This window comes from Mustelus asterias, chromosome 5, assembly GCF_964213995.1.
Source record: "Mustelus asterias chromosome 5, sMusAst1.hap1.1, whole genome shotgun sequence".
NCBI classification, from domain to species: Eukaryota; Metazoa; Chordata; class Chondrichthyes; order Carcharhiniformes; family Triakidae; genus Mustelus; species Mustelus asterias.
In genome coordinates, this window is record NC_135805.1 from 9,508,603 (window position 1) to 9,533,373 (window position 24,771).

The window sequence follows — 24,771 nt, forward strand, 5'->3', positions numbered from 1 at the left end:
CGTTTTTAGCTGCCTGGACCTAACATACGCCTCTCTTTTCTTTTTGACCAATCCCTCAATTTCCCTGGTTATCCACGGTTCTCGAATCCTACCCTTCCTATCCTTTTTTACAGGCACATGCCTGTCCTGCAGCCCTAACAACTGTTCCTTAAAAGACTCCCACATGCCAGATGTGGATTTACCCTCAAACAGCCTCTCCCAATCAACAGCTGCCAATTTCTGCCTAATCCCATTAAAGTTAGCCTTCCCCCAATCCAACACCTTACCCTTGGGACACCACTCATCCTTTTCCATCACTATCCTAAAGCTAACAGAATTGTGGTCACTATTTGCTACATGTTCCCCTACCGAAACTTTGAAGAACTGACCGGGCTCATTCCCCAGTACCAGGTCCAGTATAGCCCCCTCTCTAGTCGGGCTATCTACATATTGTTCCAAAGAACCTTCCTGTACGCATTTTACAAATTCCTCCCCATTCAGAGTCCCTGCTCTCAGCGATTTCCAGTCTATACCAGGGAAATTAAAGTCTCCCACTACAACAACCCTATTTTTCCTGCACCTATCCGTTATCTCCTGACATATCCGTTCTTCCACTTCCCTTGGGCTGTTGGGGGGCCTGTAGTATACCTCCAACATAGTGACTGCACCCTTCCTGTTTCTGAGCTCCACCCACAGTGACTCGTTACACGACCCCTCTGAATTGTCCTCCCTCTGCACCGCTGTAATATGTTCTCTAATTAATACTGCTACTCCCCCACCTCTTTTGGCCCCTCCTCTGTCTCGCCTAAAACACTTGTACCCCAGAATATTCAGCTGCCAGTCCTGTCCCTCTTTCAACCAAGTCTCTGTCACCGCAACCACATCCAAATTCCTCGTAAGAATTAAGGCCCTAAGTTAGTCTGTCTTACCTGCTACGCTCTTTGCATTGAAGTATAAGCACTCCAGACCTCCAGGCCCAGTGAGGTCATCCTCCCCCAGAGTGCTCTTCTTCTTTGCCAGCCTTGTCCTGGCCCCAAGCTTGTCCCCAGCCTCTACACTTGTAGTCCTAATTTTTTGATCCCCACCCCCCTGCCATATTAGTTTCAACCCACCCGAACTGCACTAGCAAAACTCCCAGCCAGGATATTCGTGCCCTTCCAATTTAGTTGTGACCCGTCCTTCTTGTACAGGTGCCATCCTCTCTTGAAAACTTCCCAGTGATCCAGGAATATGAAGCCCTCCCTCCTGCACCAGTCCTTTAGCCAAGCGTTCAATTGTACTATCTCCCTATTCCTAGCCTCACTGGCCCTAGGCATTGGGAGCAGCCCAGAGATTGCCACCCTGGAGGCTCTACTTTTTAGCCTATTTCCCAACTCCCTGAATTGCTCTCGTAGGATCTCCCTGCTCTTCCTATCTACGTCATTTGCACCAATGTGTACAATGACATCCGTTTCTTTATATTTATATTGCATCACTTCCAGAATATTGGTGCCACTCCAGTTCAGGTGCATCCCGTCCTTCTTGCACAGGTCCCACCTTCCCCAGAAGACATCCCAGTGATCTGTGTATCTAAAGCCCTCCCTCCTACACCAGCTCTTTAGCCTCGTGTTCTATTGTACTATCTCCCTGTTCCAAGCCTCACTAGCATGTGGCACAGGGAATAATCGTGAGAATACTAACCGAGAGGTCCTGCTTTTTAGCTCCCTACCTAATTTCCTGAATTGTCTTTGCAAGACCTCTTCCCAGCTATGTTATTAGTGCCAGTGTACACAATGACATCTGTCTATTTACCCTTCCATTTCAGGGTGCCCTGTACCCATTCAGAGACATCTAGGACCCTGGCATCAGAGAGGCATGCATCCTAGAGTCTCATTTGCGGCCACAGAAACGCCTGTCTGTGCCCCTGACTATCAAGTCTCCTACTGCTAGCAGAACCAGTTGTTCTCCTAGCAGAACCAGTTGTGGTGCCACAAGCCTGGCTGTTGTTGGTATTTTCCCCAAGCGGTATCCAAAATGGTATACCTGTTTGAGAGGCCTGGGTGACCTACCTGCCTCTCCTGGCAGTCACCCATCTACCTGTCTTGACCTGTGGTGTGCACCTCCCTGAAGCAAGTGTCTTTCACATTCTCTGCCCCCTGGATGCTCTGCGGTGTCCAGCTGATGCTTGAGCTGAACTATGCGGTCTGTGAGGAATTGCAGCTGGTCACACTTCCCACAGGCATAATCGTCAGGGATGCTAGAAAGCTCCCTGATCTCCCACATCTGGCAGGAGGAGAATATCACTGCCCTAACTGCCAGTCTTTGCCCTTGTACACTTAAAGATATAAGAATGAGAATCTTATCTTGCTTTTACTTTGCTTATCCTCCTCCCGGCTTTTTTTTGGTTAGAGGAGGAGGGAGGGAGGGAAACATTAATGTAGTGTCTCAGGCTTAATCACTCCTTGACATCAGTTCCCCCACTACCCACAGTACAGCTGAGGTAACTGAGTCATCTTCTTCCAGAATCCTCCTCTGACGCCTCTGCTGGATCAAATGATCAGGTGATTCATTCCTTGAGTCCTGTTAGCCAAAGTGATTGCCAAAAATGATTGAATATTATTAATGTTTCAGCTATGAACTCCTTGAATAGTCCATTTACCCATTAATATTATAAAAAAGGATGTTTTTACACCTCCAATAATCTGAAGGTTCTTCATACATGTTAGCCCCATGACTGGGATATGACTTTCGCAAATATAAATTTGCAGCCATTTAAAGTCAGTATCTTTGCTTGCTTTAAAGACCAATTCAAAGAAGTTCAAGATATATTTGACAGGAAATGAATGATTGGTATTCTGCGTGCACACACATCGGGCCCAATTTTACTATTGCGTCGCGCCCATTTTCGGGCGTGAAAACTTGGTAAAGTCAGGCATGAGGCAATTAGCGCGATCCACGCCTGCGTCCATGCAAATGCCTACTTTACCAGGGCCCAAAAATGGCCGCGATCCGAACCGTGTCTGAAACAGGTGCAATGGTGATTTAAATGCATTTACATGCATTTAAATTGAATTAATGGCTGCCCGCCCAACTTTACCTGCATTTCCCCCTTTACCATCGCATATGCCTGTCCAGATTCGGCGCAAAACAGACATGCTCGGCAAAGGTCTGTTTCGGGCGCTCCAGCTTCTGAAGAGGTAAGTTCAGAGCTTCCAGCAGCTCTCTGATGGGGGGGCGAGGGAGGTGGATCAGATCATTCTCTGGTGAGGGGGGGTGGAGGGAAGCCAGATGGTTCTCTCGTGGGGAGGGGGGTGAGGCCAGATCGTTCTCTAGTGGGGGGGAAGGGGAGGAGGAGGGCCAGATCGCTCTCTGGTTGGCGGGGGGAGTGGGGGGGGGATGGGAGGCCCGATCGTTCTCTGGTGGGGAGCAGGGGGGAGGTCCAATCATTCTCTGGTGGGTGGGCAGGAGGGAGGCCTGATCATTCTCTGGTGGGGGGAGGGGTGGGGAGGAGGGAGGCCCGATCATTCTCTGGTCAGGGTGGGGGGGCAGGAGGGGGCGGGGGGAGAGGAGAGAAGCCCGGTCATTCTCTGGTGGGGGGGGAAGGAGGGAGGCCCAATCACAATCATTCTCTGGTGGGGGGGAGGGGTGGGGGGGAGAGGAGGGGAAGGAGGAGGGGAGGGGGAGGGGAGGGAGAGGGGAGGAGGAGTGAGGCCAAATGGATCTCTGGTGGGGGGCCGGGGTGGACCGCTGCCAGTCTGCGGGCGATCGGTGGGGGGGAAGGGGGGGCAGAGGGTCACGATCGGTCTGGGTAGCAGGAGGGTGGGTGGATAAGGGGGACAGTTATGTTGTGGAGGTGGGGTGATGTCTGTGGGGCCATCACTCCTGTTTTTCAATCCCGGACCGCTTTATCCGCTTTTTGCGGCTCGGGAGCAATGTGACAGGGGCACGTTTTTCAAATTTTCTTTTCACTGCGCATGCGCAGTTGAAGGCTCCAATCGGAGTTGCAGCATTTCGGGCGCGCTAAGCCCCGCCCACAGCGCAATTCAGACTCGCAATTTTTTTTTTCAGGCTAAGTGCTTATGGGGGCGCCTAAGAACAGGTTTCCAAGTCGGACCTGAATTCAGCATTTAGAATCAAAATGGTAAAATCGGGCCCATCGTCTTGACAATTGGCAGAACTAAGATTAAGTGAAATTGGTGAAATGAAGGAATTAAATTGTAACTAAATGTGATTACAGGTGTTTGTTGTGAAATGATCCAAAATCGAACTAGGGTCCAATGATTTATCATGCAAATGAATAACATCAGAACCAACTTATATATTAACCAACTTCATATATTTGTGTGTTTTTTGCACAATTTGGTTTCCAGGTGATAATATCTGGATAATCCTGGATGGCCCAGTGGATGCTATTTGGATAGAAAATCTGAATTCTGTACTGGATGACAACAAGACATTAACTTTGGCTAATGGTGATCGTATTCCCATGGCCCCTTCCTGTAAACTACTGTTTGAAGTGCATAATATTGAGAATGCATCTCCAGCCACAGTGTCCAGAATGGGAATGGTCTACATCAGCTCTTCTGCTCTCAGCTGGAAGCCAATTTTAAAGGTAACAGCTTCAGCACATAGGAAGAAGAATGTCTTGATTCTCAAGAAGTATCTGTGATGCTTATGGAAAGGAGTTCGAATATAAGGAAGACCCGTGTTGTAAAATGTACCACAGAGAGATGTGTATTTGAGGTAAAAACAGAAAAAGTTGCAAACACTGTGCACAGTGAACTACCCAGAGAGGTGTGTGTACCTGAGGTGGTGAAGGGTGCAAGTGATGCCTCGAACACTGTGGAACTCTCCTCTTTCACAGCTTCTTGGCTCCTTTCTAGGTTGTGCCTGGAAAAAGAGTCTTCTCCTCCTCGTGCCTTGTTTCCTTCCAGGAGGCACAGTAAGTGTGTGCAAGTGATAGCATCAGCTACATAGAAACAGAGACATAAAAACATAGAGCAGGAGGAGGCCGTTTGGCCCTTTCAGCCTGCTCTGCCATTCAAAGAACAAAGAACAATACAGCACAGGAACAGGCCCTTCGGCCCTCCAAGCCCGCGCCGCTCCACGGTCCAGGAATGAATCCTGAATCCAGGATCCCCGCCCAATTTTCCAGCCTATCTACATCCTAATATCCTATCCACCGAGCTGTCCCTCACAGCTACGATGCTTTGTTCATCACAACCTATTAACTCACCCCCACCACCCCATTCCAGACCATGTGATCTCCAGGGAGAGGCGAAAACCCAGAGTAAAAACCCCAATATGGGGAAAAAAAAAATCTGGGAAATTCCTCTCCGACCCCCTGTGGCGATCGAAACAAGTCCAGGAGATCACACTGGCCCTGATCAGAAAATGCTTCCCAACCCTATTCATTTCCACTTCTGCTTTACGAACACCATCTGAATTCCCTGCCCCCGAGACAGGTTCCCAACTATCCGCAGTCTCGCTCTGTACTGGCACCAGCAAGATGATCATAGAATGAAGCCTTGAAACAAGAAACAAAGAACAATTAGCCCGCGCCGCTCCCTGGTCCAAACTAGACCACTCTTTTGTATCCCTCCATTCCCACTCCGTTCATATAGCTGTCTAGATAAGTCTTAAACGTTCCCAGTGTGTCCGCCTCCACCACCTTGCCCGGCAACACATTCCAGGCCCCCACGACCCTCTGTGTAAAATATGTCCTTCTGATATCTGTGTTAAACCTCCCCCCCTTCACCTTGAACCTATGACCCCTCGTGAACGTCACCACCGACCCGGGGAAAAGCTTCCCACCGTTCACCCTATCTATGCCTTTCATAATTTTATACACCTCTATTAAGTCTCCCCTCATCCTCCGTCTTTCCAAGGAGAACAACCCCAGTTTCCCCAATCTCTCCTCATAACCAAGCCCCTCCATACCAGGCAACATCCTGGTAAACCTCCTCTGTACTCTCTCCAAAGCCTCCACGTCCTTCTGGTAGTGTGGCGACCAGAACTGGACGCAGTATTCCAAATGCGGCCGAACCAACGTTCTATACATCTGCAACATCAGACCCCAACTTTTATACTCTATGCCCCGTCCTATAAAGGCAAGCATGCCATATGCCTTCTCCGCCTGTGACGTCACCTTCAAAGATCTGTGGACTTGCACACCCAGATCCCTCTGCGTCTCTACACCCTTTATGGTTCTTCCATTTATCGTGTAGCTCCTCCCTACATTATTCCCACCAAAATGCATCATTCATTACGATCATGGCTGATCATCCAACTCAATAACCTAATCCTGTTTTTTCTCCATGACCTTTGATCCCATTCACCCCAAATGCTATATCGAGCAGCCTCTTGAATACATGGGGCACATTCGAGCCTCAGATTTGCAGTAATAGATAAATCCTAAATAGGTGGATATCCGAGACCAAGTTCCCCATTGCCAATGACTCTTTCGTGCTTGAGTCCCACAAGCTCTGTGCCCTTTCCTCAAACACGATGAGAGTCCTCAGATATCTTACCACCCCATCCCCCCACAAACAATACACCTCCCCTCCAGTCTTCTCCCATTCCACTCAATTGTGTTAAAGTTTCTCCTGCTCAAAGAGGAGAATGCTCAAGAGAACAAAGAACAAAGAACAATACAGCATAGGAACAGGCCCTTCGGCCCTCCAAGCCCGCGCCGCTCCCTGGTCCAAACTAGACCATTCTTTTGTATCCCTCCATTCCCACTCCGTTCATGTGGCTATCTAGATAAGTCTTAAACGTTCCCAGTGTGTCCGCCTCCACCACCTTGCCCGGCAGTGCATTCCAGGCCCCCACCACCCTCTGTGTAAAATAAGTCCTTCTGATATCCATGTTAAACCTCCCCCCCTCACCTTGAACCTATGACCCCTCGTGAACGTCACCACCGACCTGGGAAAAAGCTTCACAGCGTTCATAATTTTATACACCTCTATTAGGTCATCCCTCATCCTCCATCTTTCCAGTGAGAACAACCCCAGTTTACCCAATCTCTCCTCATAGCTAAGACCCTCCATACCAGGCAACATCCTGGTAAACCTTCACTGCACTCTCTCTAAAACCTCCATGTCCTTCTGGTAGTGTGGCGACCAGAACTGGGCGCAGTATTCCAAATGCGGCCGGACCAACATTCTATACAACTGCAACATCAGACCCCAACTTTTATACTCTATGCCCCGTCCTATAAAGGCAAGCATGCCATATGCCTTATTCACTCCCTTCTCCACCTGTGATGTCACCTTCAAGGATCTGTGGACTTGCACACCCAGGTCCCTCTGCGTATCTACACCCTTTACGGTTCTGCCATTTATCGTATAGCTCCCCCCTACGTTAGTTCTACCAAAATGCATCACTTCGCATTTATCTGGATTGAACTCCATCTGCCATTTCTTTGCCCAAATTTCCAGCCTATCTATATCCTTCTGTAGCCTCTGACAATGTTCCTCACTATCTGCAAGTCCAGCCATTTTCGTGTAGTCCGCAAACTTACTGATCACCCCAGTTACACCTTCTTCCAGATTGTTTATATAAATCACAAACAGCAGAGGTCCCAATACAGAGCCCTGCGGAACACCAATAGTCACAGGCACAGGAACAGGCCCTTCGGCCCTCCAAGCCCGCGCCACTCCCTGGTCCAAACCACACAAAGTTTAGACCGGAAAAAGACCCTTCCACTACCACCCTCTGTCTTCTGTGACCAAGCCAGTTCTCCACCCATCTAGCCACCTCCCCCTTTATCCCATGAGATCCAACCTTTTGCACCAACCTACCATGAGGGACTTTGTCAAACGCTTTACTAAAGTCCATATAGACGAATAGAGGAATTGTATGTCACACTAGTTGAAGCATTGGAATTTGTTCGTTCGTAGAATCATAGAATTATAGAATCTCACAGCACAGATGAAGCCCTTTGGCCCATCGAGTCCGCACCAGCACATTAGAAACATCTGAATTCCCACCTAATCCCATCTGCCAGCACTTGGCCCGTAGCCCCTGGATGTTATGATGTGTCAAGTACTCATCCAGGTACTTTTTAAAGGATGTGAAGCAACCCACCTCGACCATCCTCCCAGGCAGCGCATTCCAGACTGTCACCACCCTCTGGGTAAAAAGGTTTTTCCTCACATCCACCCTAAATCTTCTGCCCCTCACTTTGAACCCATGTCCCCTCATGACTGACCCTTAAACTAAAGACAACACCTGCTCCTTATCCACTGTCTCTATGTGTCATAATCTTGTACACCTCAATTAGGTCGCCTCTCAGTCTTCTCTGCTCCAACGGAAATAACCCAAGCCTAGCCAACCTCTCTTCATAACTTAAATGTTCCATCCCAGGCAGCATCCTGGTGAATTTCTTCTGCACCCCAGTCATATCCTTCTGACAATGTGGCAACCAGAACTGCACACAGTACTCTAGCTGTGGTCTTATCAAAGTTCTATACAACTCCAACATGACTTCCCTGCTTTTGTAATTTAAAGTAAAGTTTAAAGTTTATTTATTAGTCACAAGTAAGGCTTACATTCACACTTCAATGAAGGTACTGTGAAATTCCTCTAGTCACCACACTCCGACGCCTGTTCGGGCCAAAATGTCTCCATTGATAAAAGCAAGTGTCCCATTTGCCTTTTTCACTATCCTACTAACATGCCTTTCCGCTTTCAGAGATCTGTGGACAAACATGCCAAGGTCCCTTTGTTCCATAGAACCTCCTAGTGGCATGCCATTCATTGAATACTTTCTTGTCAAATTACTCCTTCCAAAGTGTTTCACCTCACACTTTTCAGGATTAAATTCCATCGGCCACTTGTCTGCCCAGTTGACCATTCCATCTATATCTTCTTGTAGCCCCACACTCTGCCTCACTGTTAACCACCCGTCCAATATTTATGTCATCCGCAAACTTCCTCATCCTATCCCCCACATAGTCATCAATGTAATTTATATAAATGATGAATAATAGGTGGCCAACACAGATCCCTGTGGTATGCCACTGGACACTGGCTTCCAGTCACTAAAGCAGCCTTTATTTTATCATCTTTTGTCTCCTACAACTGAGCCAATTTTGCATCTGCTTTATCAAATTACCCTGTATCCCATGTGCATTTACCTTCTTAACAAGATTCCCATGTGGGACCTTTGTGAAGGCTTTGCTGAAATCCATATGAACTACATCACCTGCACTACCCTGGTCACCTCGTCAAAAAGTTCAATCAAATTTGTTAGGTATGACCTCCCTCTGACAAAGCCATGCTGATTATCCCTGATCAAGCTTTGCCTCTCCAAGTGGAGATAGAGGTTCTCCTTCAGAAGTTTCCCTACCACTGACGTGAGACTCACTGGTCTGTAGTTCCCTGGTTTATCTCTACAACCCTTCTTAAATAGTAGAATCACATTAACTGTTAACCAGTTATCTAGCACCAGAGAGGAATTGAAAATTTGGGTCAGAGCCCCTGCCATTTCCTCCCTTGCCTCCCACAGCAGCCTAGGGCAAAATTCATTTGGACCTGAAGATTTATCCACTTTTAAGGCTGCCAACGCCTCCAATACTGTGTCCTTCCCTGAGTCAATTTTCTCAAGAACCTCACAGTGTCTCTCCCTGAATTCCATAACATCGTCCCCATTCTCTTGGGTGAAGACGGATGTGAAGTATTCATTCAACATTCTACCAACGTTCTCCGGCTCCACCCACAGATCGCCCCCTTGGTCCCTAATGGGCCCCAGTCTTTCCCTGGTTATCCTCTTCCCATTGATATACTTATAGAATATCTTGGGATTTTCCCTACTTTTACCATCCAGAGCTTTCTCATAATCCTTTCTTTGCATTCGTAATTGCTTTCTTAAGCTCCACGCTGCACTTCTAATACTTCACTAATGCCTCCGGTGATTTACTCCCCTTGTACTTTTAAAAAGCCTTGCTTTTCCTTTTCATTGTATCCTGAATATCTCTGGTTCTTCCTACCTATCACCCTTGAGGGAGCATGGTGGGCTTGCACCCTCCCCATTTCCTTTTTGAATGCCCCCACTGCTCTTCTGTAGATTTTCCTATGAGTAGCTGTTCCCAGTCTAACCTGCTCAGATCCTGTCTTATTTTACTAAAATCCGCTCTCCCCCAATCCAAAACTTTTTTGCAGCTTGTCTATTTCCTTGTCCATGAATTTTAAAATTGTATTATGTTGTGGTCGCTATCACTAAAATGCTTCCCCACCACCACCTGTCCAGCTTCATTCCCCAGAATCAGGTCCAACATAGCTCCCTCCGTTGTTTGACCCTCCACATATTGATTGAAAAGGTTCTCCTGTACACATTTCAAGAAATCTACTCCATCCAAGCTCTTAGCACCTGTATGTCCCAGTTAATGTTGAGATAGTTGAAATCACCTAAAATAATGTATACATGTACATATGCAATGGTCAATGGGGAACCTGTGGATGTGGTGTATCCGGATTTCCAGAAGGCATTTGACAAGGTGCCGCACCAAAGACTGCTACGTAACATAAAGGTGCAGGGTGTTACGGGTAATGTATTAGCATGGATAGAGGATTGGTTAACTTACAGAAAACAGGTGTGGCCTCACCAGCACCATATACAGCTGCAACATAAACTTGCTGTTTTTTAAACTCCATCCCTCTAGCAATGAAGGACAAAATTCTATTTGCCTTCTTAATTACCTGCAGCACCTGCAAACAATTCATTGAGATTCCTGCACAAGGACACCCAGGTCCCTCTGCACAGCAGCACGCTGCAACCTGGTTTTCTGGTTGGCGATCAGTGACTAGTGGTGTGCCTCAGGAATCAGTGTTGGGACCGCAATTGTTTATGATTTACATATGATTTGGAGTTGGGGACCAAGTGTAGTGTGTCAAAATTCGCAGATGACACTAAGATGAGTGGCTGAGCAAAGTGTGCAGAGGATGCTGAATGTCTGCAAAGGGATATAGATTGTCTGAGTGAGTGGGCAAGGGTCTGGCAGATGGAGTACAATGGTGGTAAACGTGAGGTCATCCATTTTGGTAGGAATAACAGCAAAATGGACTATTATTTAAATGGTAAAAAATTGCAGCATGCTGCTGTGCAGAGGGACCTGGGTGTCCTTGTACAGGAATCTCAAGGAGTTGGTTTGCAGGTGCAGCAGGTGATTAAGAAGGCAAATGGAATTTTGTCCTTCATTGCTAGAGGGATGGAGTTTAAAAACAGTGTGGTGAACCATAGATGGTTATCACTATGGGTACTTGTACATATGTTACTCTTGTTACTGTTGGGGTTAGGGTTGGGGTGTTCCACCTGTTGGTATTGTTCTGTGGTACACTCCAGTTGGCTCCGCCTTCCTATAGGAGTATAAAGGTCACTGCACTTCCTAGTGACCCTTTAGTCTGGGATTGTATTGTTAAGCAGTATGCTCTATTCTTGTTGCTAATAAAAGCCTTTATTTCCCGGGTACGATCCAGACTCCCAAGTAAATTAATCGCGCATCAAACAGCAAGGTTATGTTGCAGCTGTATAAGGTGCTGGTGAGGCCACACCTGCAGTACTGTGTACAGTTTTCCGGACAAATGTGAGGTAATGCATTTTGGAAGGTCTAATACAGATAGGAAATATACAGTAAATGGCGGAACGCTTAAGAGTATTGATAGGCAAAGGGATCTGGATATACAGGTATACAGGTCACTGAAAGGGGCAATACAGGTCACTGAAAGGGGCAATGCAGGTGGAGAAGGTAGTCAAGAAGGCAAATGGCATGCTTGCCTTTATCGGCCGGGGCACTGAGTTTAAAAATTGGCAAGTCATGTTGCAGCTTTATAGAACCTTAGTTAGGCCGCACTTGGAATGTAGTGTTCAATACTGGTCACCACACTACCAGAAGGATGTGGAGGCTTTGGAGAGGGTACAGAAAAGAGTTACCAGGATGTTGCCTGGTATGGAGGGCATTAGGTGTGAGGAGAAGTTGGAGAAACTTGGTTTGTTCTCACTGGGATGACGGAGGTTGAGGGGCGACCTGATAGAAGTCTACAAGATTATGAGAGGCATGGACAGAGTGGATAGTCAGAAGCTTTTTCCCAGGGTGGAAGAGTCAATTACTAGGGGGCACAGGTTCAAGGTGCGAGGGGCAAGATTTAAAGGAGATGTATGAGACAGGTTTTTTACACAGAGGGTGGTGGGTGCCTGGAACCTGTTGCCGGGGGAGGTAGTGGAAGCGGATACGATAATGACTTTTAAGAGGCGTCTGTTCAAATACATGAATAGGATGGGAATAGAAGGATATGGTCCCCGGAAGGGTAGGGGCTTTTAGTTAAGTTGGGCAGCATGGTCAGTGCAGGCTTGGAGGCCAAAGGGCCTGTTCCTGTGCTCTAATTTTCTTTGTTCTCTGTTCTTTTGGTCACTTTACTTGAGAAAGGATATACTGGCACTGGAGGGGGTGCAGAGGAGATTCACTAGGTTGATTCCGGAGTTGAGAGGGTTGGCTTATGAGGAGAGAAGAATGAGGGGAGATCTTATGGAAACATATAAGATTATGAAGGGAATAGATAAGATAGAAGCAGGGAAGTTGTTCCCACTGGCGGGTGAAACTAGAACTAGGAGCATAGCCTCAAAATAAGGGGAAGCAGATTTAGGACTGAGTTGAGGAGAAACTTCTTCACACAAAGGGTTGTGAATCAGTAGAATTCCCTGTACAGTGAAGCAGTTGAGGCTACCTCATTTTTAAGGCAAGGATAGATAAATTTTTGAACAGTAAAGGAATTAACGGTTATGGTGAGTGGGCGGGTAAGTGGAGCTGAGACCACGAAAAGATCAGCCATGATCTTATTGAATGGCGGAGCAGGCTCAAAGGGCCAGATGGCCTACTCCTGCTCCTGGTTCTTATGTTCTTATGTACAGTCCTTTGAGCCAATGTTCCCCTCTGGGATCCTCCCGTCCAGTTATAATACCAACTGGGATCGTAAGACCATATACTACTTCTAGGTTGCAGGTCAACACTGGTGTAATTTGGGCAGAGGGATGTGGACTATCTTCATCCAGAACATTGAGCACATCCACATACAAGGGGAAGGTTCATGCATGTATGTGGCTTTCAAAGGCTGCTAATTCCCTCTGTGCCTACGTAAGGTTACTCTCCTTCCCCTCCTTCTCCCCTTACCCACTTTTTCCTTCTCCCCCATCCCCCCCACCCCCAATCAGATTGAGGGTGGGGGGAATTCTCATGGGGAGTGGGGTGCTTAATTGAGAGATGTTGTGAGTATCCTGGGTGGCCAGGGATGCGGAGGGTGTCCCATGCATAGCTCAGTCTGTGTCTTTAAAATAGTTATGCTGAAGTTAGAAGTCCTTCTATTTTTTATAACACCTTCAGAGTTACTATGAGTGTAAAACTGGCAGAACCATCCAAAGTTAGGGATTTAAATTGCTTTGTTGGATGATTCCCAGCCCAACGCAATTGTCTAAGGGAAGTTAACATCTCTGGTCAATTGCTGGGTAAATCCTTACCTGGAAACATTGAGGCAGAATCCCCAGGGCATCTTTGAAGTATCTCTCAAATCTGACACTGAGGAGCAAGGATGTTACAGGACGAATGTCTATTAAACAATGTTGAGAAAAGCATTACTGGTATGAATGAATAGTCTGTATTCCAAAATATTTGACTTGTCAAATCGAAGCAGGAATTGCCTCTTTTCTTTCATTGATATTTTCTCTGTTTTGTCTTTCAGGCTTGGTTAAACAGACGTACTCCTTGGGAGGCTGAAATCCTACAAGGCCTGTTTGACAAAGCCTTTGAAGACAGTTATGAATACATGAAATTAAGCCTCAATCCAGTAATGGAGTTGCTGGAGTGTAACTATATCATGCAGGTTAGAAACGTCTTGACTGTAATGCCTATTTTTTTAAGTCATACAAATTAAATCATCAACTAAAATGTTATTTTTGTGACTGAAAACCTGTGTCCAGTGGTACTCTGCAGGGATCAGTGTTGGGTCCCTTGCTGTTTGCAGTGTACATTAATGATCTAGGTTTGAATGTGGGGGATATGATCAGTAAGTTTGTCACTGACACAAAAATTGGAGGTGTGGTAAATATTGAGGAACAAAGCCTGAGCTAGCAGACGGGCAGGTGAGTTGGACAGAACAGTGGCAAATGGAATTTAATCCTGACAAGTGTGAAGTGATGAATTTTGGGAAGACTAACAAGACAAGGGAATACTGAATGAATGGTAGGACACTAGGAATTACATAGGACCACAGGGACTTGGGGTGAATTTCCAAAGATTCCTGAAGGCAGCAGTGCAGGGAGATAAGGTGGTTAAGAAGGCATATGGGATACTTACGAACAGTGATATTATTGATGAAGCATCATATAATGTTTATTAGGCCACAGCTAGAGTAGAATCATATAGTGCAGAAGAGACCCTTCAGCCCATTGGGTCTGCACTGACACATGAGAAACACCTGACCTTCCACCTAATCCCACTTGCCAGCACTTGGCCCATAGCCTTGAATGTTATGATGTGCTCGGTGTTCTTCCAGATACTTTTTAAAGGATGTGAGCCAACTTGCCTCTACCATCCTCCCAGGCAGTGCATTCCAGACCATCACCACCCTCTGGGTAAAAGGATTTTACCCATATCTCCCCTAAACCTCCTGTTCCTCACTTGAACCTATGTTCCCTCGTCACTGACCCTTCAACTAAGGAGAACACCTGCACCTATCCGCCCTGTCCATGCCCCTCACAATTTAGTACACCTCAATCAGGTTGCCCCCTCAGTCTTCCTTGCTCCAATGAAAACAACCCAGCCTATCCAACCTCTCTTCATAAATGTTTCATCCCAGGCAGCATCCTGGTGAATCTCCTCTGCACCCCCTCCAGTGCAATCACATCCTTCCTATAATGTGGTGACCAGAACTACACACAGTACTCTAGCTGTGGCCTCACCAAAGTTCTATACAACACCAACATGACTTCCCTACTTTTGTAATCTATGCCTCGGTTGATAAAGAAAGTGTCCCATATGCCTTTTTCACCAACCTACTATTATGCCCTTCCACCTTCAGAGATCTATGGACAAACACACCAAGGCCCTTTTGTTACACAGAACTTCCTAGTGTCATGCCATTCATTGATACTTCCTTGTCAAATTACTCCTTCCAAAGTGTATCACCTCACACTTTTCAGGGTTAAGTTCCATCTGCCACTTATCTGCCCATTTGGCCATTCCATCTTTATCTTCCTGTAGCCCAAGGCACTCCGCCTCACTGTTAACCACCCAGCCAACCTTTGTGTCAACCGCAATCTTACCAATCCTATTTCCCCCACATAGTCAACCATGTAGTTTATATAAATGACGAATAATAGGGACCCAACACAGATCCCCGTGATACACCACTGGACACTGGCTTCCAGAGTATTTGTGCAATTCTGGTCGCCACACTGTAGGAAGCAGGCTGGTTAAGCTGGGGTTGTTTTCCTTAGAGAAAGAAGGCTGAGGGGGGAAGCTCATCGAGTTGTATAAAATTATGAGGGATAGAGGTAAGGTAGATAGGAAGAAATTTTTCCCTTTAATAGAGGAATTAATAACCAGAGGCCTTAGATTTAAGGTAAGGATCAGGAGATTGAGAGGGGATTTGAGGAAAATCTTTTTCACCCAGAATGTGGAACTCACTGCCGGAAAGGGCGGTAGAGGTGGGAAACCTCACATCATTTAAGAAGATTTAGATGAGCACTTGAATTGCCATAGCATACAAGAATTTGGAACAAGTGCTGGGAAATAGGATTAGAATAGATTGGGGGCATTCTGGCCAAGTTTGCCGATGATACAAAGATAGGTGGAGGGGCAGGTAGTATTGAGGAGGTGGGGAGGCTGCAGAAAGATTTAGACAGTTTAGGAGAGTGGTCCAAGAAGTGGCTGATGAAATTCAACGTGGGCAAGTGCGAGGTCTTGCACTTTGGAAAAAAGAATAGAGGCATGGACTATTTTCTAAACGGTGACAAAATTCATAATGCTAAAGTGCAAAGGGACTTGGGAGTCCTAGTCCAGGATTCTCTAAAGGTAAACTTGCAGGTTGAGTCCATAATTAAGAAAGCAAATGTAATGTTGTCATTTATCTCAAGAGGCTTGGAATACAAAAGCAGGGATGTACTTCTGAGGCTTTATAAAGCACTGGTTAGGCCCCATTTGGAGTACTGTGAGCAATTTTGGGCCCCACACCTCAGGAAGGACATACTGGCACTGGAGCGGGTCCAGCGGAGATTCACACGGATGATCCCAGGAATGGTAGGCCTGACATACGATGAACGTCTGAGGATCGTGGGATTGTATTCATTGGAGTTTAGGAGGTTGAGGGGAGATCTAATAGAAACTTACAAGATAATGAACGGCTTAGATAGGATGGACGTAGGGAAGTTGTTTCCATTAGCAGGGGAGACTAGGACGCGGGGGCACAGCCTTAGAATAAAAGGGAGTCACTTTAGAACAGAGATGAGGAGAAATTTCTTCAGCCAGAGAGTGGTAGGTCTGTGGAATTCATTGCCACAGAGGGCTGTGGAGGCCAAGACGTTAAGCGTCTTCAAGACAGAAATTGATAAATTCTTGATTTCTCGAGGAATTAAGGGCTATGGGGAGAGAGCGGGTAAATGGAGTTGAAATCAACCATGATTGAATGGTGGAGTGGACTCGATGGGCCGAATGGCCTTACTTCCGCTCCTATGTCTTATGGTCTTATGGTCTTATGGTGATCCAGTCAGAAACGGGTGGATTCATATGGGGGAACAAAGAAATGGCTGAGGAATTAAATGTGTATTTTGCTTCAGTCTTCACAAAGGAAGACATGAATAATGTAACAGAAGTAGTGAGAGAAACATGTTTTTGTGAGGAGCTGAAGGAAATCAGCATTAGTAGAGAAATTATTTTGGGGAAATTGATGGGATTGAAGGTGGATAAATCTCCAGGGCCTGATAATCTTCATCCCAGAGTACTTAAGGAAGTGGCCCTAGAAATAGTAGATCCATTGGTGGTTATTTTCAAAAATTCTTTGGACCTTGGGATAGTTCCTACAGATTGGAGGATATCTAATCTCATTATTCAAAAAGTTAGGCAGAGAGGAAACAGGGAACTATAGATCAGTGAGCCGGACATCGGTACTGGGGAAGTTGCGAGAGTCTATTATCAAGGATTTAATAGCTTAGCATTTAGAAGGCAGTGGTATAATCAGACAAAGTCAGTATGGAAATCATGCTTGATGAATCTATTGGAATTTTTGAGGATGTAACTAGTAGAGTTGACCAATGTGGATGTGGTTTGATTAGACTTTCAGAAGGCTTTTGACAAGGTCTCACATGACAGACTACTATGTAAGGTTAAAGTACCTGGGATTGCAGGTAAGGTATTGAGATGGATAGAAAGCTGGTTAGCAGATAGGAAGCAAAGCATTGGCATAGATGGGTCTCTTTCTGATTGGCAGTCAGTGACTAGTGGGGTTCAGCAGGGATCTGTTCTAGGATCCCAATTGTTCACATTGTATATTAATGATTTGGAAGAGGGAACTGAATGTATTATCTCCAAATTTGCAGATGATACAAAGTTGGGTGGGAGGGTGAGCTGTGAGGAAGATGCAGAGAGGTTTCAACGTAATTTGACAGGTTGCGTGTGTGAGCATCCGCATGGCAGATGCAGTATAATGTGGAAAATGTGAGGTTATCCACTTTGGTAGCAATAATAGGAAGACAGATTATTATTTGAATGGGGGTAATTTGAGAGAGGTGAATACTCAACGAGACTTTGGAGTCCTTGTGCATCAGTCGCTGAAAGTAAGCACGCAGGTACAGCAGGCAGTAAAGAAGGCAAATGGTATGTTGGCCTTCATAGTGAGAGGATTTGAGGATAGGGATGTTTGGTGCAATTGAATAGGGTGTTGGCGAGGCCATACCTGGAGTATTGTGTGCAGTTTTGGTGTCCTTATCTGAAGAAGGATGTCCTTGCTATAAACGGAGTACAGCGAAGGTTTACCAGGCTAATCCCGGGGTGGCAGGTCTGCTATATGAGGGGAGATTAAGTTAATTAGGATTATATTCACTGGAGTTCAGAAAAGTGAGAGGGGATCTCATAGAAACATAAAATTCTAATAAGGTAAGACAAGGTAGACTCAGAAAGAATGTTCCCAATGATGCTGGAGTCCAGAACTAGGGGTCATGGCTTGAGGATAAGGGGTAAACCTATAAGAACTGAGGTAAGGAGACATTTCTTCACCCAGAGGGTGGTGAATGTGTTTAATTCACTGCCACAGAATGTAGTTGAGGCCAAAATGTTCTCTGATTTCAAGAAGAAATTAGATATAGCTCTTGGGGATAAAGGAATCAAGGGATATGGGGGGAAGGGATCAGGATATTGAATTTGATAATCAGCCATGATCAAGATGAATGGCGGGGCAGGCTCGAAGGGCCAAATAGCCTACTCCTGCTTCTAGTTCCTGTGTTTCTGTGGTGCTTGATGCCTACCACAGACACGATGGGCTGAAGGGCCTCTTTCTGTGTTGTAAAACTCAATGGGTGAAATCTCATCATAAACAGCAGAATATTGTTTCCACCAAGAAAACCAACATGTCACTCAGCCAGAATAAGTCAAGGAGACGTTTTTCACACTATCATATAGTGGGGTGGGACTTCAACACACTGGCAAAACCCAGCTGCATAGAGATCAGGCCACCATCTTTAAAGGGTACCCCATCATAACCTGAGTAAACCTCCCCCACACCACCACGGGGGTCTCAGCGGCCCCCCTCTCCACACCTGATCGGAGTCAGCACCTCTCTACTCCCTGCACCAATCATCGGCCCCTTCTCCCGCTCCCTTCCCCCCACATCATTGACCCCCTCTTCCCCCTCCCCAACATGCCCCAAATCATCGGCCCCTTCTCCCCCTCACCCCCAAATCACCAGCCCCTTTTCCCCTCCCCACCCTCCCCATCCACTCTCCACCTCCACTCTCACCATTTTCCGCCCAAATCCCACCCTCCTTCCCACCTCTTTGCGGTTACACAAATGAATTGGAAAGGCTGGACTGTTTTCTATTGAAAATAGAAAGTTGGGAGGAAATTTGAGAAAGGTATTCAAAATCCTGAGGAGACTGGGTCGGTTAAAAATAGAAACTGAAAGGATCGAGAACCAGAGGACACAGATTGGTGAAGGAAACAGTAATAACATGAGGAAAATATTTTTTGCACATCTAGAATGTACTGACTGAAAGTGTAGTGGAGACGGACTGAATTCAATTTTTCAATTGAGAATTGTATCATATAAAGAGAAAAAATGAATAAAATGGGGGAAAAATAGAGGAATAGCACTGGATGAGCTGGCAAAACAATGACAAAGGAGATGGCCTCTTTCTGTGCTGTAACTATTCCATGATTTTATCAATCCCAATCCAGTGAGTCCCTGTCTTCTTCTGCACCATTCTTTAACAAATGACTGGTAGCAAGTTGAAATGACTTGTGATCTTTCTGACTGATGCAACTTCTACCTTTAGATCACAACTTTCCAACAGCTTTAGGGTTAAGAACCCCCCTCATTGGAACATTGAATTGTGAATCTGTATTCTTCAATCGCCTGTCACAATATATCAATATCACAAAATCACAGAATTTTTAGAGTAAGGATCAACAAAACTGAAACCAATTTATCCTTTGTCATTGTGGTGAACCATAGATGGTTACCACTATAGGTACTGAACCATAGATGGTTATCACTATGGGTACTTGTACATATGTTACTCTTGTTACTGTTGGGGTTAGGGTTGGGGTGTTCCACCTGTTAGCATTGTTCTGTGGTACACTCTGGTTGGCTCCACCTTCCTATAGGAGTATAAAGGTCACTGCACTTCCTAATGACCCTTTAGTCTGGGGTTGTATTGTTAAGCAGTATGCTCTATTCTTGTTGCGAATAAAAGCCTTTATTCCCGGGTACGATCTAGCCTCCCGAGTGGATTAATCGCGCATCAGTCATATAATTACAATCAGTGCTTAATCAAACTGTCAATTAATCAGATCTAAAGAATAAAATTATAATTAAATGGCAATTGAAAATGTTACATTCTTCTTCAAAAAAGAGTGTGAGGTGACCATTGAGCCCATCGTGTCTGCATTAGTTCTCCAAATGATCATCTTACCTTGAGAGGAAATATCTAAGTCCGAAAGAGACACCCATTAACAATGTCAACTTTTCTCTCCCTTTAGTCCATCACCCTGCTTGATGGTTTGATTCCTTCAAGGGAAGATGGAGGAATTTCTGATGCAATACAACTTAAGCGGCTTTTTGTGTTTGTGCTGATGTGGAGTATTGGTGCCCTGTTGGAATTAGAGAGCAGAGCTAAACTTGAACAATTCCTCCAAAACCACAGCAGCAAACTGAGCCTACCTATGATCCCTGCAGACAGCAACCAGACCATGTTTGAGTATCTTGTCAATCAACAAGGTATACATGATGAATTTTTGCTTTACATGCTATTATTCAGAATTCTCACCTTATAAATGAGGAACAAAGTAATCACACAATGTGTCACCTCATTGGGCTGCTTTTCTAATTTCCTGCTACCAGCAAAGAGTCTTGATGATTCATAGAAACATTGGGAAATGTCGCTTCCTCAGTGGTGAACATTACCAGCTTATATAGTTCCATGGTTTATGAGTCGCTGGCAGTTTTATTTCATATTCTGTGACCAAGCTTTAACCATTACAGACTATTGTTCTATAGGTATAATCTTTATTAAGCTTTTATTTTCTCGGTATTAATCATAGAGCCATAGAGGTTTACAGCATGGAAACAGGACCTTCGGCCCAACTTGTCCATGCCACCCTTTTTTTTTATACCCCTAAGCTAATCCCAATTCCCGCATTTGGCCCATATCCCTTTATACCCATCTTATCCATGCTTTTTAAAAGACAAAATTGTACCCGCCTCTACTACTACCTCTGGCAGCTTGTTTCAGATACTCACCACCCACTGTGGAAAAAATTGCCCCTCTGGACACATTTGTATCTCTCCCCTCTCACCTTAAACCTGTGCCCTCCAGTTTTAGACTCGCCTACCTTTGGGAAAAGATATTGACTATCTAGCTGATCTGTGTCCCTCATTATTTTATAGACTTCTATAAGATCACCCCTCAGCCTCCTACACTCCAGAGAAAAAAGCCCCAGTCTATCCAGCCTCTCCTTATAACTCAAACCATCAAGTTCCTAGTAAATCTTTTCTGCACTCTTTCTAGTTTAATAATATCCTTTCTATAATAGGGTGACCAGAACTGCACACAGTATTCCAAGTGTGGCCTTACCAATGTTTCGTACAACTTCAACAAGACATTCCAACTCCTGTATTCAATGTCCTGACCAATGAAACCAAGCATGCTGAATGTCTTCTTCACCACTCTGACCACCTGTGACTCCACTTTCAAGGAGCAATAAACATGTACCCCTAGATCTCTTTGTTCTGTAACTCTCCCCAATGCCCTACCATTAACTAAGTCCTGCCCTGGTTCAATCTACCAAAATGCATCACCTCGCATTTGTCTAAATTAAACTCCATCTGCCATTCGTCAGCCCAATTGATCAAGATCCCATTGCAATCGGGGATAACTTTCTTCACTGTCTAATATGCCACCAATCTTGGTGTCATCTGCAAACTTACTAACCATGCCTCCTATATTCTCATCCACATCATTAATATAAATGACAACAGTGGACCCAGCACTGACCCCTGAGGCACACCGCTGGTCACAGGCCTCCAGTTTGAAAAACAACCCTCTCCAACCATAGGAGGGCAATGATTTTGGGGGGAGGGAGCGGGAGAAGGGGCTGATGATTGGTGCGGGGTGTAGAGAGGTGCTGACTCCGATCAGGTGTCGGGAGGGAGGCCGCTGAGAAATCATAGATTTCTTGTCAATTAATTTCTAAAATCAAATTTAATTCAAGTCCCAAAAGGTATTCTAACTGGGTAAAAACTTTGCCACACTTATTAGTAATGTTTCTTGCATTTCAAATCAGTGACTAAAATGATTAACATCTGGTAACTTATGCTAACATTTGGAGAGCTATCCTATAGAATGATCAAGTTTCATAGTTGTACTCGTTGCATCATTCCATGCAGATGGTCTCAGACTCCGACAACATCATCATCTCTTGAGATGTTCTGTGCCACCGACAGGATAGACCTAAGAGATGATGAAACAGTGGTATACAGACAGGAGGACGAAGACTACAGAACCCAGTGAAGTATCTTTGTTTCAGGTCAAACATGGGCAAGGAAACCTCTGGCTAATCACTAACTACTGTCTTCCCTCATCTGATGAATCAATGGTCTTCCATGTTAAACATCACTTGGAAGAAGCATTGAGGGTAGCAAGGGCACAGAATTTACTCTGGGTAGGAAAACATCCATACCGATCACCAAGAATGGTTCAAAAGCATCACTACTGACCGAGCTAACAGAGTCCTAAAGGGCACATCTGCCAGAATGGCTGACTGCAAAATTACAATCTACTTGAACTTGTCCTCATTGATCTAGCTGCTGTAGACGCATCTATCCATGACAGATTGATAGGTATGATCACTGCTCAGTCCTTGGGGAAAGTATTCTCACTAAGAAACGCACCATTGTGTTATGTGGCACCACCATCTTGCTAAATGGGATAGGGGTGGATCAGATCAAACAGCTCAAAACTGGACATCCACAAGGTAGTCTGCTACAATCTGTAATTTCATGGTCTGTCATTTTCCTCACTCAACCAATACCTCAAAGCAGGCAATTAACCATGGTTCAGTGAGAGCATGCCAATACAAAAAAGCTTTATCTTCTCCATTGATGAGCTGGGCTCTCTTGTTATGGAGAATGGGAATATTTGTGGGGTCTCCTCCTCCATTTAGTTGAATTGTCCACCCTATTCACAAATGGATATGGAAGGACAATAGAGCTTAGATCTGATCCGTTGGTTGTGGGATTGTTTAGCTGTGTCTATTACTTGCTGCTTATTCTGTTTGGCCTGCAAGTAGCCCTGTGCATTAGCTTCAGCAGGTTGATACCTTATTGTTAGCTATGTCTGGTGCTGCTCCTGGCATGCCCTCCTGCATTCTTCATTAAGACAGAGTTGATTTCCTGGCTGGGTGGTAATGATAAAATGGGGGATATGCCAGACCATAAGGTGACGGATCTAAACTCTGCAATCCTGTCATGAATGTTGGTGAACAATTAGCCACAAAAGGAAAATCTACAAACACCCCCGCCCTCAACGCTGGGGGAGCTCAGCAACAAGACTAAAATATTTGGAATCATCTTCATCCAGATGTGCCAAATGGCTGATTTATCATGGCTGCCTCCTGAAGTTCGCAGCATCATTATGGGAAAGCGATGGCATAGTGGTATTGTCACTGGATTAGTAATCCACAGACCCAGGGTAATGCTCTGAGGACCGGGATCAGAATCCCACCACAGGAGGTGGTGAACTTTGAATTCAATAAAAACAAATCTGGAATTAAAAGTCTAATGGCGATTGTCATAAAAATCCATCAGGTTCACTTGAGGGAAGGACATAGTGAGACTGATGGAAAATATATCTCCCAGACACCACCATATGAACCTAAAGAGGTGGCGGCACATCAGTATACAGTCATGTGGGAGTTCACAACATTGACCCCATGAAGTCTCGAACATGGGCAAGGAAACCTCCTCCCTCCCCCCACACTGCACACCTCCCCCCCACCCCCCACTGCACACCACCACCCCCCCCTCCCCCCCCCACACTGCACACCACCACCCCCCCCTCCCCCCCCCACACTGCACACCACCACCCCCCCCCACACTGCACACCACCACCACCGCCCCCCCCCCCTCAAATCTCAGCTGGTGAACCAGTACTCCTCCACGTTCAACGCCACTTGGCGGAAGCACTGAGGGTAGCAAGAGCGCAGAATGTACTCTGGGTGGGGGACTTCAATGTCCATCACCAAAAGTGGCTCAATAGTACCAACGCAGACCAAGCTGGCCAAGTCTTAAAGGACACAGCTGCAAGACTGTGGCAGGTGGTGAGAGAACCAACAAGAGGGAAAACATACTTGACCTCATCCTGACCAACCTGCCTGCCAGCCACAGATGCGTCTGTCCATGACAGTATCAGGATAAATGACCTCCACACAGTCCATGTGGAGACAAAGTCCCATCTTCCATTGAGGATACCCTCCATTTTGTTGTGTGACACTGCCACCATGCTAAATGGGACAGACTTCAAACAGATCTAGCAACGCAAGACAGAGCATCCATAAGGTGCCTTGGACAATCAGCAGCAGCAGAATTGTACTCCACCACAGTCTGTAACCTCATGAGCCAGCATATCATGCACTCTACCATTACCACCAAGCCAAAGGATTAAACCCCGGTTTAATGTAGACTGCAGGAGGGCATGCCAGGAGCAACACCAGGCATACCTAAAAATGAGGTGCCAACCTGGTGAAGCTCCCAAACAGGACTACTTGCAAGCCAAGCAGAAAGTCATAGACAGATCTAAGTGGTTCCACAACCAACAGATCAGAAATAAGCTCTGCAGTCCTGCCACATCCAGCCATGAATGGTGGTGGATAATTAAACAACTCACTAGCGGAGGCTCTACAAATATCCCCATCCTCAGTGATAGAGAGCCTAGCACATCCTGCAAAAGATCAGGCTGAAACATTCATAATGATCTTCAGCCAGAAATGCCAAGTGGATGATTCATCTCAGCCTCCTCCGGAGGTCCCCAGCATCGCAAATGTCAATCTTCAGCCA

The 24,771-nt window shown here is 45.8% G+C and overlaps 1 protein-coding gene across 1 annotated transcript in view; it reads left to right on the forward strand.

Moving 5' to 3' along the window:
* The window catches only part of LOC144493945 (dynein axonemal heavy chain 8-like), a 1,745,965-nt gene that overhangs the window by 1,241,232 nt on the left and 479,962 nt on the right, over positions 1-24,771 (forward strand). Inside the window, exons 54-56 of the mRNA XM_078213522.1 lie at positions 4,329-4,570; positions 13,690-13,830; positions 20,199-20,436. Coding sequence (XP_078069648.1) covers positions 4,329-4,570; positions 13,690-13,830; positions 20,199-20,436 — 621 coding nt within the window. The remainder of the gene's footprint in view (positions 1-4,328; positions 4,571-13,689; positions 13,831-20,198; positions 20,437-24,771) is intronic.